Here is a 17,291-nt window from a genome sequence, read left to right as displayed (position 1 = left end):
TTCTAGGAAATAAGAGAAAATCTTGAAACTTGTTTAAAATATTATTACAAGGTCAGTATTTTATAATACAGAAATAATAACTTCCATCTATTGCTAACTTGCTTTTGTCCTATATGTTTGTCCACTTCACTAAAACATTGTTTTTACATATGTTTTTACAGTATTAAATAGATGTTTAATACTAAGATTGATGAAGAAAGACATTTTTCTTCTAGCTCTAATATAGGGTGCCACTGATGGTATCACAGTAGGTTATTAAACTTTCCTGTTTAACAGTAGCTAAAAGATGTACCTTCTCTTCAATTTCTGGACTTGAAGATTATATCAGTAGTTATAATGCAGTTTTATAAAAACAGTCACACAAGCTAAAGTATTATGGTATTTTCTTTTATTTACTTCCTCACACCATCACTTAGGAAAAATCTGTCCTTAAACCTTGGGTTTAAAATGGGACAGTGGAGCAGTGTACTTGGTTTTCCATATAACAAATCTCTGCATTTTCATCTGCATCTAAGCTTATTTCACATGCACAATAATTTATAATCTTTCTTGGAGTAGAATAATAGGATTTTTACAGCAGGTATTATATAAAAAATACTTGCACTCTTGGCATACATTTTAGTTATTCCTTCAGCTGCTTTCTCTAAATAAGCTAGTTCCTTTTTCTTCAGTCAGCCTTTTAGCATGTAAGAGTTGCTATCATTTTTTGTTTGAATATCTTGATAAAGTGGTTCTAAAATTTCTTGTATGTTATAAAATTTGTCTTTGAAGAAGAGTGATGAATTTGACCTGCTCTATTCCTACATAGAGCCAGTTATTCTCTAAATTTTGTTTTATGCTACATTTACATTCTATGCACACAGTTAAACAAAACTTCGTAGCTTGAAATTTCTGAATTACTCGTGCCCCTCATCCTGTTTGTTCCTTTGTCAGCAACAGTTAACACAGCACTTGTTAAAATGGATTTTTCATCCTAGAAATATTTTTCCAATCAGATCCATTGTATTATTTGTTGTGAGGCCCAGAAATGTCAGCAGACAAGCAGAAACACTTAAATTCAATTTACCATCATACTTAAGAGAAGTCTGATGTAGAAGATGCAGAAGTAGCGTATTTAGTAATCACTTGCTGTTTTGTGCACTGCAGATTACAGTTCACAGAAAAGATTTTCAGAAACATGTTTTCTAGAAAGAATTTTTTGCTTGGGATTCACGGTTTTTGCAAATTTCACATATCTTTTGAGTTCAACTGCTAAAAATGGAATCTATTATTTCAACCAGATTTTTGTTTAAAGTTTTAATTGTATTGACACAAATTTTTAAGGGATTGTCTTTCTAAAACATTCTTGTAAAATCTTGTTTTGACATTGGGCAGTCAGATTAAAACTTGTTTGGGGTACCTAATTTTTCTCTAACCCTTTATTTACTTGATATTCTTTATGTACCTCATTATATCTGGACTGAACATGTTTATTATACACATTGTATGTTTTGAAGTTTTTCCTTCCCTTTAAATTTTGGTTTACCAAAATTGACATTCTGCTTTTAATTCACCCCCACATGATGTGAAGAATTCCCAAATAACTTTTTTTTGAAAACCTCATGGCCTAAATGAAATGTTGCTCCTAAAGATTATTTTATTTAATGTTATGCATTAATGCAATCTGACCTGTGTTTATTTAGATTTGCGTAAATATTTATTAGCTCCAAAGGTATTTATTATTTTTCATACACTTGTTTGGCCAGTGCACTCTTTTTTTTTGGCCGCACCAAGCGGCATGTGGGGATCTTAGTTCTCCACTCACACCCCCTGCAGTGGAAATGTGGAGTCTTAACCACTGGACCACCAGGGAAGTTCCTACTCTTTCTGAATACGTTAACTGTCTCTTTACCTATTTATCTCACTGTTTGAGAGTTATAAATAATTTTAGATATATAGTTAACAGTTTTCATGGTCATTATTGTTTCACTTGACTAATTGTCAACATATAAAATACATAAGATTTTTTACAAAGTGAATGTTTATGTGTAATACACGTTGTATATCCTCCCACATTTGATATTATTGTTACATCAATGAGATGATGGCTCACTGTGCAACCACATAATCATTGATTATGCACAAGTTCTAGGAAGCCAGAAATTATATTAAAGTAGGTGTTTTGGTGATTTGGCTTTCCTGAGGCTGAAGCCAAGCTGTACATTTTGGCTAAAAACCAAAGACAAATCTTAGTGCTTCCCCAAATGGCTTACATGACCTTCAGTGTTTGTGGTTTCTTAACTACTAGCTTTGCAGGTGTTTACCTTTCAACACTGTTGTTTTAATAGAATTTCTTAAAAAAATGGTGGAAGAATGTATTTGGATGAGTATAGTTTACTCTGCTTTAAAATGAACAACTTGTAAAACTTTACACTAACAATTTGACTTTTTTCATAGGTACATGCTGTTGATAATTGTAGGCATTTAAAACTATAACTTGTTATCATTTAATTCGATATAAGTAGAAAAACATGATTTTAAGGTTGTTTTGTTTTTTAGTTATCACTTTGTTTCACACTTTATTGAATTATCTAAAATGTTACTGATTGACTGCTAGCCAGATCCTCATTTGGCTGCTAAAGAAGAGGCTAAAAGATTGGAAGAACTACAGAAACAAGCAGCAGAAGAGAGAATGGAGCAGTGTGAGAAGGCACATGCACGGGGTTTCCAAGCAATGAAAAAGATCCATTTGGCCCAAGTAAGAATTAAATTCTGGCTGTGACCACTACTGATGGCCTTAGAGATGGCACTGTAAAACTTAACTGATAGTGAACAGGCTCAGAGGACAGAGTTGTGAAGAATGGGAAAATATTCTCTCTGATTCGTGTCATTTCAAGCTGCCCAACTTGCTTTTACCTCCTGTTTCAAATTCACGTTGGGTGAAGCTGTTCTCATTTCTCTTCTAAAATTTTTACTGATGAATGTATTAAAAGTTTAATATTTTAATCAGTCTAAAAATAGCCCAAGAAGAAATTAATCACTTTTCTAATTTAATTATTTGAATTGCATTTGTGCTCTGCAAATTTTAAGATTCGATTCATTAAATATTTATTGAGCAAAGCACTTGTTGGCTTTGCAGAATATTGATTCAAAGGTAGAGTCATGATCCTTGCTGTCAAGGAGCTTTGACTTTGTTGCAGAGCTGTAAAATATGTATCGTGCAAACTGGCTTTGTAGTCACAGCTTTACATCTGTCTTGCTTATTGTTCAGTGTTTATTCTTGAAACAGCATAAAAATGATTCATCTTTTTAGAAGTCTGAATTTGACTAATGCATTTAGATGTTTTAAACATTCATCTGAAGAATGAGTTTTTAAGTACTTCTATGGGAATTAAATGCCTTAAAATTCTTTTGTATGGTTTGAACTGAATTATGACCTTCTCCCTTAAATTTTTAGTTCTTATAAACTAAGGGTAAGTTATGATTATCATAACTTACCCCTAGTTTATAAAAACTAAAAGATGAAAATTATGGGTAGTAGTTCAGACATTCAGTTACTTACTGAATGTAAAATAACTGAATGTCTGAATTATTACCCATAATTTTCATCTAAGATTTAAACCTATAGGAAAAAAAAAACATGAATAAAGCAGTTGGTAAGCAGAGCACATTCTTCCATAAATCAGAAGTGTTTAGTGGTTAAGAAAGTGGACTCCGTGGTCAGTCTTCCTGGATTTTCCTCCCTTCTTCACTGCTTAGCTGTTTGATCACAGGCAGGTTACCTAACCTCTCCGAGTTCTGTTTCATCATGTGTTTTATGAGGGTTAAACGAGTTTAGCAAAGCCCTTAGAATTGTGCCTAGAATTTCATAAGCTCACAGTGTCAGTGGTCATAGTAGTTGTTATAAATAATTGAAGTAGAGTACTATGCCACACTTTCAGTGAGCCAGAAATAGTATGCTTATTCAAATAATTTTGAAGTTAATTTAATGATATGGTTTGAATCTTAATATAAAAAATGAATTTGGTCATAATTTGATTCTTTTCAAGGTCGGGCAAAAAAACTCATCTCCAAATGACAAAATATTTACAAATAAGTAGTGTGTAATCACTTAACAAAAACGTTGTTATACAGGCTCTCTACCTTTTTCTAGACTGTATCTCTTACACAAGAATGGTCTACAATACATACAGAGGATTTCCGTTCCCCTGTTTGAACCTTTTTGCTGCAGACCCTACTGTGCCCTGGGATCTTCCTGCTATAGTGTGTTTGGCCTCTACGTGCCTCTCCAACTTTATCTTTTGTCCTTAACCATCCCTGCCCTCCATACCCTATCTATAATGAACATTGTACTCTCCCTGACTGCCCATGCCTTCATCTGCATAATTCCGTGCTGGAGTTGTTATTTCTTACTTGTACTCCTCCTCCTTCACCCACTTATATCTGGCTAAATCCTCATCCTGGGGGTGAGAGGTTTTCCCTTATCCCCCGCTCCTTATCCTCCACCACCAAAATTAAGTTAGATGGCTTCACTAAAACATTGTGCTTAAACTTTCATATTTGCCAGACTCTTTAAACTTAAAAGAGATATGTACAAGTCCCCTTTAATCTTGAGGACTCATAAGAGTGTGGAGTAACAAGAAATATCTGTTAAGCCACAGTTACCCTGGCTGGGTCTTGGTGCTCACCTGAGACTGGCTGCTGCTGCTGGCTGTGTGGAGAGCTGAAACAAAGTACACTGCAGGAGCGGTGGCAGCTTAGTTAGAGTGTAGCTTCAGAACTGTCCTGAGGAAGAAGACCTGTGCCTGGTAGCCACTTTGAAGCCCTGTGGCCTAACCAGAGCCATCTTCTCATAGTACTTACTAACATCATACGGTTGACCCTGGCCCTGTATGGGTCCACTTATACCCACATATTTTTCCATAGTAAATACTGTGGTATCGCATGGTCCATGGTTGGTTGAATCTGTGGATGTGGAGGAACCACGGGTATGGAGGGCCGACTCTTAATTAGTGTCTTTGTGTTTGAATAAATGGTAGAGGAGGGGAGGGTACTAAAGTCCCTGTCTTCATGATTTCTCCACTTTTCCCTCACTATTCACGTTACTATCCACTGTCCAAAGTGTGTTACTCAGTTGTTAATTAATTCTCTTTATTCTTGAAGAATCAGGAGAAACTAATGAAAGAACTCAAACAGCTACAACAAGAGGACCTGGCACGCAGGAGACAGATGGTAGCACGGATGCCACCACAACTAGTTGAACTCCCATACAAACGCAGTGAAATGAAAGATGATTGGCAGAGAGAGCTAGAATTTGCCTTTGAAGACATGTACAATGCCGACAGGAGTAAGATATTTTCAGTAAACTTTCAACAATGCTTTGAAACGTTTTGGTGGGAAAATACATTTGTCTTGAAGCCGTTTTTATTTTGAAATAAGTTCTCAGTTTGAAAGAGGCTCTCATATTTTAGACTTTAAACTATGATGGTCTTTAAAATTTTATGCTCAAGTTCTTAGTCATTTTGGAATGGAAACATGTCTCTGTATTTCTTTATTGAGAGGTGAAAGGAAACCTGATTTTGCACCTTGAATCAGAACCTCTGCCCACTGTGACTGATCAGATCCAAGATGAAGAACTGGACCTTTCAATGGAACAAGAAATTTCAGGGGAGACTGAAAACATTCCAGTGACAGAAGCTGAAACAATACATTCTAGTGAAGCAGACGGTAAAAACTTCTGAGCTGAATATTGCAGTATTTCGTAGGAAAAAAATGCTAATCATTTGCCAACAGTTAGGAAAGTCTGGTCTGTTTTAAGTGCAAACAGTAACTAATACTCATGGGAGTGATGGAAGGAGGAAACTTCAGATTTCCATCACTAAAGATCCTTTTCATATACATAGGAGGAATGTTATTTTATTTATATGTACATACAGTCTAAAGATTTCTAGGTTATTTAAGTTAGATGATCAATTTTGAATTCATTTGAAAGGTCAGCATTTTTTTTTTTAAGACTTTGATCAAATCACCAGAAATCCTACCATATTAATTACTGCTAGGCACTTCATGCATAATGATGATCAGCACAAACTTTGGTCTCTCTTCTAAACTTCATCTCTATCTCCACCATTCTGAACTTTTTCACGTGGCTGTTGCATAGGTACTTAGAACTTGGTGTCTGACAATAAATTTATCATCTTCTCTTGCCTACTGAAACCTTGTCTTCCTGCCTTCCTCACGTTAGTGATGATATCACAGTCTGCAGTGATCGAAGCCAGAGACATGAGAGGTACCTCTAAAAAGATAAAGGTGTCTCTTACTCCACATCTTCTTAGAGACCAAGTCCTCTTCCTTTTGACTTCTTTTCTCCCCATACCTATGAGTATCGCCTTTGTTCAAAACCACTCTGGCTTTCTTTTCATCTTCACCCTATACTGTGGATAGGTAGTCCTTGGGGTTCCAGTTTTATGTGGGTCTCCTCTTAGACTCCTTGGGTGAGGACTCTAAGCTTTATCCCTGTCTCCTGTCCCCACACTGCTGTCCAAACAAAATGTAAGCTTCCTGTGGTTTGGCATAAACTTCAGAAGATGGGTTTAGGGCTCAGTTGCCGTGAATTCCCCTTGAAACTTCATTTCTGGCCTCTGCAGAATCTTTTATTTTCTTGGGAACCTTACAGCACATATTTTGAATGCTAGTCTTACAGATTAAGAGATATGCATTCTGTCCTCATTTAGCAAGCAGAATAAACATCTTCCTGATACATTTTTATGCTTGAAATTTATGTTGCTGCCTACTGTTGAAAAATACGGTTGACCCATGAACAGCAAGGGGTTAGGGGCGCCGACCCTCCATGCAGTCGAAAACTCTACATATAACTTAGAGTCGGCCCTCTGTATCCAATGTTCCACATCTGCAGATTCAACCAACCCTGGATCATGCAGTCCTGTAGTATGTATTTATTGAAAAAAATCCTCAAATAAGTGGACCTGTGCAGTTCAAGTGCATGTTGTTCAAGGGTGAACTATAGTTGAATTTTGGTGTCCTTATTTAAATTTAAGTTGAAAAAATTATTCCTGGTTATAAAATTGTGTTAAATTATAAATATTGAGGAAAATAAAGCTGTGCTTTTGTTTTAACCAGTGGTTGTTATAGTAACTAAGTATAAAGATAGAATAATTTACCTGGTTTGTAACAGATGCTGAATAAATTTTTTTTTCTTTTCTTTTCTTTTAGTTCCCTTGGCAATGAAGACCCACCAGATTCCTTCAAAAATTCTTTTTAAAAAATTATTAAATAAGATCCGAAACCAAAAGTCTCTCTGGACAATTAAATCCATGTCTGAGGATGAAAGCGAAATGATTACAACTGTTAGTGAAACTGAAAGTAAAGCCCTGACAGTTGAATCAGGAGCAGCTGTGAGTGAAGACGGACCATTATCCTCTGGGCAGAAACAAGGTAGTTCTCTCCAGTCATCTCATTTTACCTTTCTAAGTTGTTCAAAAATATGCTCATTTCTGAAAAACCGAAGAATAGAGGTCAAAAGGAAGAAAATATTTTAAAGCCCATAGTGCTGCCACTTAAAGGCAATAAATGTTAGAAACCTTAGTGAATCTCCTTCCAGAGCACTTTAAGTGTAGTAGAATTATATATATATATATATATATATATATATATATTACATATTTCAGTAAGTGGCAAAAAATTCTCTTGCTTAAGCCAAAAAGCTTGCCATTCTGGTTCTGCTCTTCTATATCCTACATCCAAACCATCATCAAATCCTGTCGGTCCTACCCTCAAAATATATCCAGAGTCCAACTGTTTCTCACCACCTACTATCCTAGTTTAAGTGATGTTCATTCTCTAGTGTAGATTCTTGCCTGTATTAACTGGTGGCCTCCTAACTGGTCTTCTATCCACAGCTTTTGCACCTTCCTGCAATAATCTGTTTCCAGAGACATCCTGTTAAAACACATCAGCTTATCATTCCTCTGGGAGAAGCCCTCCAACAACTACCCATTTCCCTCAGGAAAACCATTTTGCTTACAGTGGCATCAAAGCTTTACATGATCTGTGCACACACCCCTCCCCACTACTTCTCTCTCCGACTTCATTTTCTCCCCAATCACTGCACCGTAGACACTGGCTTCCTGGCTATTTTTCCAACACAGCAGATACGAATCATATGGTCTTTGCAAGTGCTGGTCTTGGTTGGGGAGGGAGGAATGCTCTTGGATATTTTTATGGTTCACTGTCTCACTGCCTTCAGATATTTGCTCAGATACTGCTTTCTCAATAACGCCTTCTCAAACCACTCTATGTAAAACAACAAACTTCTATGCCTTCCCCCACCCCCATAATCTTCACTCCCTATCACCTCTATTCCATAGCTCTTAACATCTGTTGGACCATAAATTTACTTTCTTGCTTATTTGCTTCTTGTCTTGACACCTACCCCTCTCCACCTTCCTCACCCTCCAGTCCTGGAATATAGGGCTTGATTTTGTTCATTGCTGTATCCCCAGAGCCTAGACTAGTGCCTTATACATAAAAGGTGCTAAGTTAATATTTGTTGAATTAATTGACTAGCCTAAAGCAAAGAGAGGTAAGTTTGGAAGTCAGATATACATATGATATTCAAGCACATGGGCATGGAAGAATTCTTTAGGGGAAAGAATTCAGTGAGAAAAGGTCTTATAAGACCATCTGAAGGGACCGCATCATTTAGAAGATGGCTAGAGAAGGGGCAAGCAGCAAAGGCAGTAAAAGGGAGTGAGAAGAAGGAGAGAGAGTACGGTGTTGGCATTTAATACAAAGGGACACTTTCATCTTTAATCCATAACCAAGTTATTTTGGAAAAGGCCCTGTGTGAGTAGGCTTTCTCTAGCCTCATCTGGCTTCATTCTTCCCCTTGTCTGAGCCAAGTTTTTCACTCCTCACAGGGTCTTAATACCTGCTGATCTGTCTGGAAAGGTCTCCTGTACATCCCCACAATCTTTACCTGCTTGATTCCTCCTTACCTTTCAACTGTCCACTTAAATGCCATTTCCTAAAAGAAATCTCATCTGAGTTCCTAGTCTAATTCAGATTCCTGTGAAATACTCTATTGTGTAACCCCCCTTTTTTCTTATATAGTACTGGCACCGTTTCTAATTTTATAATTTTTTCTAGGATAATTATATAATGTTCTGTCCCCCATGTACCTCCTTTGAGGCCTTTTCTTGTTGACCATGGTAAATGTGCATACAGCACATAAGTAGGTGCTGAACGAATGAGGTGACTGAATGCTCCGTTCAGTTTCTGGCTACGCTGATGTGATCAAAGTATACTGCTTTAACTTCCTTCTCTGCTCTGGATTCATAAATAATAAAAATCCTAATACCTAAGTATGTCAAAGATACACTTAAATTTCTTCTCTTTTTACACGTTGGTGCCTTGCTTACTCTGCTCTTTTTATGCTTTCCCATTGTGTTTGAAACTCTGTCAGCCTACCTTTTAAGTCAGTTCTTCGTTTTTTCTTTTTTGTTTATAATTTTAGTCTTAGGTCTTTTTGTATTAGGCTAGAATTTATTGGATAAAATATGTGGTCTCTGCAAGGTGGCTGGATCTTAACTAAATAAGACATTCAGGTGGACCAATGTTAATCTGAATGTAGATTTTTGTTACATTTGTCAGATTTAAGTTTGACAGTGAAAATATGTTCATAATGATGTATCTATTACAGATGTTGAAAGTGACACGCTAACAGTTGACTCTGGACCACTTACTAGTGAAGATAAACCACTTTCATTCAATACAGACTCTGAAAAGGAACAAGGTATTTCTTTTATCATATTCTCAAATTAAACTTGCTTGATTCTTCACATCTTTTTCCTAATAAAATTACATGTAATGAACAAAAGACATTACAGTGGTATCAAATTCTAAATTATTGAAACTAATTATTGCTTTGGGGATTCTCTTAGAAATGAAAGAGACTCAGCCTATCACAGCAGTAGCTCAGAGTTCAGTTCTACTTCATCCTCAGGAAGAAGCAGCCAGAATTAGAATGGCAGCAAGGCAGAAACAGGTAATTTGAAATTTTTATTTTATTTTTCTTTTTTTATTTATTTTGGCTGCACTGGGTCTTCGTTGCGGCGCATGGGCTTCTCTAGTTGTGGTGAGCAGGTCCTAGAGTGCACAGGCTCAGTAGTTGCAGTGTTCAGGCTTTGTTGAGGTAAGTGGGATCTTAGTTCCCTAACCAGGGATCGAACTCAGGCCCACTGCATTGGGAGTGCGGAGTCTTAACCACTGGACCACCAGGGAAGTCCCTGAAATTTTATTTTTAAAGGTTTCTTTCTTCCCCTATGTACTATAGTTTTATTTGACCAGTGAAATTTGTCTTAACATCTGGCTACTTTTGATACCATTTCTTCTGCCGTGTCTTACACATTCATTTGATAGAAGGTACTTCATCTTTACTTGTACTACTCATTTGACCCTTATTGCATTCTGCTTTGTATTTTATACTCTGGTATGTATCTTATCTTCCCTATAAAATTTATCAGTTTTTTAAAGGCAGAGACTATCTTTTTTTTTTTTTTTTTTTTTGCCTCACCATGGGCATGTGGAACTTCCCCGACCAGGGATCGACCCATGCCCCCTGTAGTGGAAGCATGGAGTCTTAGCCACTGGACCACCAGGGAAGTCCGAGACTGTCTTTTTTAAAAAGTCAATTTATCCTACATAGTTTCTTATACAGTGCTTTATACATAGTAAGTACTCAATAAATATTTGTTGAATAAATGAGTCCCTGTCATAATATTAAACATTGATCTGGGCTTTGTAATCCCAAAAGTTTTTTTGAAAAACTGTATTTCAAAGAAAAATTTTAAATTCAACTTCCGTAACTGTAATATTTGTCCCTTCTACTTTAATGAAAGATTTTCTTAACACAGATTACCTCGAAAGAGGCTAATTGTTACTAAACCAGTCAGTTTATAGTCATAGTTTTTATAAAAATGCAGCTGAGGGATGACAATTCTATGAGCCAGTATTTTAAAAGTCTCAGATAAATGCTTTCTAATCAATATTCTAAAGCAGTATTGTCCAGTAGATTTTCTACAGTAATGGAAATGTTCCATATCTATGTTCAGTATGGTAGCTGCTACCTACATGGGCTGTTGAATACTTGAAGTATGAGTAGTGCAACTGAGAAACTGAATTTTAAATTTTATTTGTTTTGGGTTGATGTAAATTTTAATAGTCACATGTAGCTAGTGACTACTATATTGATAGTGCAGTTCTAGAGTTACTACAAAACTGTAAATGGTTTAAATTCCGTGGCTCCTATGAGTGAAGGAAAGGAAGGTGAAGATAGGAACTAAGCTATAGCCACTATTGCCTGATTAAGAATAGGTAATATCATATTGAGACATTTTTAATTTTGAAAACAAGATCATTTTTCATTATCTCTAGTAGACGTATTTCTCTTAATAAAACTTCACATACATTCCCTTTTCTATTTATTCAGTATATGTGTCTTATATATGTTTCAAGGACTACTAGGTGTTGGATTTAACAGGCAACCAGACAGACTAGTCCCTGTCCTCAGGAATCTTACAGTTACTTTAACACATGTTTTTAGTTCTTGGATTTATGTGTGTATGTGTTGGTGTAATTTTGAGTTTATTTGTCATCACTCTGCCATTATTTTCCATCTCTTTAATGCCTGACAGTAAGGACTGAATGTTGCTCACTGTACTTTTATTTAGCTTGTAGATAATGGCACCCTTTTATGAGTATGCCTAAGAAATCAAAGTGTTGTGAGCATTCTCGATATTTAATTTCTTAGGCATTATTCTTACTGAGAACAAGGTAAAATTAAAGATGTGAACACAGAATTTGCTACTTCTCTGGAGGTGATGCTTCAGTGGTGATCAAGGTTTCCCTGTGCTCCCAGGAAATAGAAATAGTTACTATGTTTATTTTTACTTCTCTCCCTTTTCCTCCTTTCCCCTTTTCCTGTCTCTTGCTTCCGTCCTCCCTCTGGCAGTGGCAATAACAGATAAAACGTCACCACTTTCTTCTTGGATAATTGGTACTCTGGTGATGAGACCTGTTTCTTTTCATTGTAATGCATATAAACTTTTCTTTGGCATGAGTTTGTTGTTAATAAATCAATAGTATTTTTGTTATTTAGATAATGGAAATAGAAGAACAAAAGCAAAAACAGTTGGAATTACTTGAACAAATTGAACAACAGAAATTAACATTAGAAACTGATTGCTTCAGAGCTCAGCTGGAAGAAGAAAAAAGAAAAAAAACTCAACAGGCTGGGGTACGATGCAGGAAATCTAATCCCTACATAGATTGTTGGGGGATAAAGAAGTGTGGGCAATCTTAGCATTCAGAAAAGTAAAGTGCAATTCTAATTTGTATTTGATAATTTTTAAAAAAAATAATGTATATGTAAAAATAACTTTATACAAACCTAATGACTTTCATCTTTCAGTTTCTAGAGGGTGCTAATATATGTGACCATGACTTGTGTGTAATGTGTATGTTGAGCTCTTGGGCTTGACACTAAAGGAGAGTGGTAGATTACTTCATTTCTTAACAATGGAAATACCAGTCTTTTTTATGAAAAATAAAGCTATATGGAAGTTTACAATTATAGAACATCAGTTTATGTAAAGTACTTTAGTACTTATTCCTGGATTTGCCTTTTAGTTAGTATCTTTGTCTTTTATTAGGTTGGCACTGCACCAGCATCATGCACCATAAGTTCTGATGAAGATAATCACAGGCAGATGATTTATAACTATCAACAACAGCTATTACAGCAAAACAGGTATTAGCTAGGGTACAATTTATATGTGATAGTGTGTGGCTACATTTTCAGGATTTATTATTTGGTTTATATGAAGGTCTTATCAGGATTCCCTTTAGAACTATGGCATGTAGATTTCTCAAAGAGCAATGTTAATAACGTTGTTCCATTTCTGCCTTGATTATGGCCACTCCTAGATTGAATTTAATGTATAAACACTTAAGAATGTGGGGCATTTTTTTTGATCAAAAAGAATAATGCTTGTTTGTTTTGGGTAGGCTTCACAAACAGTCTGTTGAAACAGCCAGGAAACGATTACTCGACTATCAGACTATGTTAAAAGGAAAGTACCTATCCATGTCAGCTGCACCATTGATACCTGGTTCTGTTACATCAGTACCACCACAGAAATCTGAAAGACCTGCTGTTACATCAGAACATGAGGATCAAGGTCAGAGACCCAAGTTGAGTCCTAACAAACAACCTATGCAACCCGTACAGATCTCCAAATTAGAGCAAGATTTTCAGGTTCCAAGACAACATCGCTTTCCACAAAGACAGGTAGAAACAACCAAAACATTAGTTACTTTAGATGTTTTAGCCAAGCAAGCTTTGGAATCACAGGAACAGCCAAAGCAACTCTCACAGACTGAAACACAACAGAGAGACTATAAATTGGTCCCTAAAGACTCTCATACACTTTCAAGGGCTTTGTCACATGATAAGCCACTGATAGTACAGGATGCTGGAGAAAGAGCTGAAACATCTGGGGCAACAACTTTTCAAACTTTAGACTCCCAGCAAATGTTCTCAGAGAACAACGAAAGTATATCGTCTAAGTTAATTGAACCTTCTTCATTCCTACCATTGGTAGCTGAGCATTCTTTTAGTTCTCTGCCTACTGAAGTTGAGTCTGGAAAAATCCAGGAATGCTTTTCAACTGGGAGCAAAAGTGTAGTTTCTGTAAGCCATTCTGTAGTTGGCCAAATGCAGGGTAAGTCTTTGCCATTCTCAGAGAATATCATAGCCCAGCAAAGTAATTTGAAGGCTCTCCAAAAACAGTTAGACCTACAGAAAGAAGTTCTTCGGTTAAGACAGGAAGCTCAGGAACAATTGCTTTTGTGCAAACAGAAAGAATTGGAAGGGCAAACTGGCCTTTCTGTATTCCTTCCATTGGTACCTCTGGATTCGTTTGCTTCACTGCCTTCTGCCAAAGCTGAGTCAGGGAGAATCCAGGAATCTTCTCCAACCAAGAAAGAGACTACAGTTTCCTCAGGCCATCCTGGGGTCCCAAAACTTCAGGATAGGCTTAATTTTAAATTTCTCCAAGAACAGTTAAATATTCAGAGGGACAGCTTTCAGGCTAGACGGGAAGCCCAGGAAGTATTATGTGTACATAAACAGAGTGAATTGGATGGAAGAGTATGGGCTGAACAGACTGAGCCCCCTTCTGTCCCATCTCAAGGAGCTCAGCATACATTTACTTCACTACCTTCTGCTGGTACTCAATCTGGAAAAATCCAGGACCAGTATTCATCTAAGAGTGAGAAGGAACTTCTCTCAATCCAATCTGAAATCCCCAAATTTCAGGATGGGTCTTCAAGTTTCCTACAGCAGTTCCACCCTTTGCATGATAGTTTGAAGTTGCTCCAAGAACAGCTGACTGCACAGAGGGATGCTCTTCAGGCCAGGCATGAAGCCCAGGCAGAATTACTTTTACATAGACAAAGGGATTTGCAAGACTCTAAGTCTGTGCAGATGAGTTCTTCATTCCTGCCAGTGGTCACTCAACGTTCAGTTGCTTCACAAGCTTCTTCTAAAACTGAGCCTAGAAGAATTCAGAACTTTTATTTCTCTGAGAAGGAGAGTGTTACTCCCTCAAGTCATTTGGGAATGCCAGCATTTCAGGATGAGCCTCTTAGTTTTCCACAGCATAGCCTGCCACAGCAGGAAAATCTAACAACACTCGAAGGTCAGTCGCACATTCAGAGGGTAATACTTGGTGGTAAACAAGAAACTCAGGAATTTGTACACAAACAAAGTGAATTAGAAAAAAAAATTCCTTCTGAACAGACTGGCACCTGTTTATCTCTGTCTCAGGGAGCTGAATCTGAAAAATTCCAGGACTATATGTCATTCAGGAGTGACAGTACAGTTCCCTTAAGCCATTGGAAGATCCCAAGATTTCAAGAAAGACTTCTGGGGTTTTCTCGACATATACAACCTCTACAAGATAATTTGGAAGGACACCAAGAATGGTTAGACACAGAAGAGGAGGCCCTTCAGTTTAACCAGAAGACCCAAGGGAATGTATCTTCTGAACAAACTGGCCCCTCCTTCACACCCCAGTTAGAACAGCTTTCTTTTCCTTCATTGCCTTCTGCTGAATCTCTTACAACCCGGGAACCTCTTTCAGCAGAGAGTGAGAGTAGAATTCCTTCAAGCCATTTTCAGATCCCAGAATTGCAGGATAGACTTTTGAAGATATCACAGCTTATCCAGCCTCAACAAGATAATTTGAAGGCACTTCAAGAACAGTTAGCTACACAGAGGGAAGCCATCATTCAGTCTAGACAGGAAGCTCAGCAAGAATTACTTCTGCATAAACAGAGTGAGTGGAAGGGAAGAGTATCTCCCGGGCAGGTTGACACCTCTTCCTTCCTGCCCCTAGTTGTACAGCGTCCTTTTGCTCCATTACCTCTTAGTGAAGCTGGTAGAATCCAAGAACCTTGTTCAACTAAGGGTGATAATATAGTCTCCCCACGTCATTCTGAGATACCGAGGTTGCCTGATAGGCTTTTGGGTTTACCACAGCCTGTTTTACCTCAACAAGATTATCCGATTACATTTCAACAGGAACATGTGTATACACAGACAGGTCCCCTTCCATGTAGCGAGAAAACCCAGAAAGAGTTGATTTTGCCCAGACAATATAAATTTGAGGAAAAGTCATCTGAGCATTTTATCCAACCTCTCCATGGTGATTTGAAGGCACTTCAAGAGCAGTTAGACATACAGAGGAAAGCCACTCATTCTAGACAGGAAGTCCGAGAAGAATTGCTTTTGCAAAGACTAAGTAAATTGGAGAAAAGGGTCTCACCTGAGCAGACCAGCACCTCTTCATCCTTATCCCACATAGCACTGCCTGTTGCTGACTCTGAAAGAATCCAAAAATCTCTTCCAACCAGAAGTGACAATACTGTTTCCTCAAGTCATCCTGAGATTCCAGGGTCTCAGGATAGGCTTTTGAGTTTATCCCAGGCTTTTCTGCCTCAGCAAGATCATGTGTCAGCACAGTTGGGCTTACAGAGAGAAGTGCTGCGTTTTAATGAAAAAGCTCAGGAAGAACTGCTTTTAAACAAGCAAGCAGAGCTGATTGCAGGTGACTCTTCTGAGCAGCCTGTTTCCTCTATGTTTCTACCCAAGGAAAGAGAGCATTCATTTATTCCACTACCTTTTGCTGAAGTAAAATATAAAAACGTTTGTGAATTGTATTCAGCCAAGAATGAACATGCAGCTCCTTCAAGTGCTTCTATGAGCCCAAGACTTCAAGATAGATTTTTGAGTTTTTCACAACCTCTCTTAGCTCAGCAAGATAATTTGGGACTTCAGAAGCAGATGGAGCTACAAAAAGAAATTCTGCATTATGGCCAAAAAGCCCAAGAAGAATTGCTTGTACAGAGACAAACAGCATTGCAGCAGCACATTCAGAAACATCAGGAGACCTTGAAGGATTTCTTTAAAGACAGTCAGGTATGTATTAATCTTGAATATCTAAGAATTAAACATCGACAATAACCCAACTCGGCCAAGCTAAATATTTGTTTCAATCCTAGGTCAAAATAAGTTCTTAGTTACTGAGAATAAGTGGTTTGACCTTAACTGTGCTTTAATTTTCTACCTTAAAGAACGTGGAAATTAAAAGGTAAAAATTGATCCACCTTGCATGGCGTTTATGAAGTTGATAGTTATTTGAAGCCCAACTAATTTCAGCCACTGGTTTGATACAACCAAACTCAAACATCATGGAAAATGTAGGTTGCCTTTTGAAGTTCTGTTATGAAGGATTTTGAGCTTACCACAAGATGATTAAATTGTAAAATAACTAGTTAGCAGAATTTGTCTTAGGCAAATGGCAGACTTTGTGCTTTCTGTATAGCACTTTGTTGACATTTGTGTAGAATCAAAATCAGTACCATCTTTTTCCATAAGTGACAATATTAACATCTGTTATAAAAGTGGTGTGATTTTAGGCTGATGGACCGCCGGACCGGCTGCTTGTGACTGAATTGTTGAGAGGACTCTGATGTGGTCACTCAGATGACTATTCATAGCTTCTCTATATGGGAGACAGTATATTCTCCTATATATGAATGTGTCCATTTTATTTTAAAAGGCCACTTCCTAAATTTATGAGTTAGGCTAAACAGAATTCTACAATCCTTTGATGCTCAGGAGAAGCTTGAGTTGCGTTCATGAGAGCTTGAGTTCTGGGGATTTACTG

At 37.3% G+C, this 17,291-nt stretch overlaps 1 protein-coding gene across 10 annotated transcripts in view; it reads left to right on the top strand.

Moving 5' to 3' along the window:
• Positions 1-17,291, top strand: part of CEP295 (centrosomal protein 295) — a 48,557-nt gene that overhangs the window by 15,899 nt on the left and 15,367 nt on the right. For 8 of the 10 annotated variants that reach the window (XM_082843977.1, XM_082843978.1, XM_082843976.1 and 5 more), the window contains 9 exons: positions 2,597-2,737; positions 5,143-5,326; positions 5,539-5,706; positions 7,213-7,434; positions 9,701-9,793; positions 9,942-10,045; positions 12,158-12,295; positions 12,711-12,808; positions 13,066-16,540. In XM_082843977.1, coding sequence (XP_082700103.1) covers positions 2,597-2,737; positions 5,143-5,326; positions 5,539-5,706; positions 7,213-7,434; positions 9,701-9,793; positions 9,942-10,045; positions 12,158-12,295; positions 12,711-12,808; positions 13,066-16,540 — 4,623 coding nt within the window. Of the gene's footprint in view, positions 1-2,596; positions 2,738-5,142; positions 5,327-5,538; positions 5,707-7,212; positions 7,435-9,700; positions 9,794-9,939; positions 10,046-12,141; positions 12,296-12,710; positions 12,809-13,065; positions 16,541-17,291 lie in introns of those variants that run through there. The other 2 variants (XM_082843979.1, XM_082843972.1) reach the window with 2 other exon arrangements.

Source organism: Leucopleurus acutus (genome assembly GCF_964270905.1).
Source record: "Leucopleurus acutus genome assembly, chromosome: 8".
Taxonomy (NCBI): Eukaryota; Metazoa; Chordata; class Mammalia; order Artiodactyla; family Delphinidae; genus Leucopleurus; species Leucopleurus acutus.
This window is presented reverse-complemented; position numbering and strand designations above follow the sequence as displayed.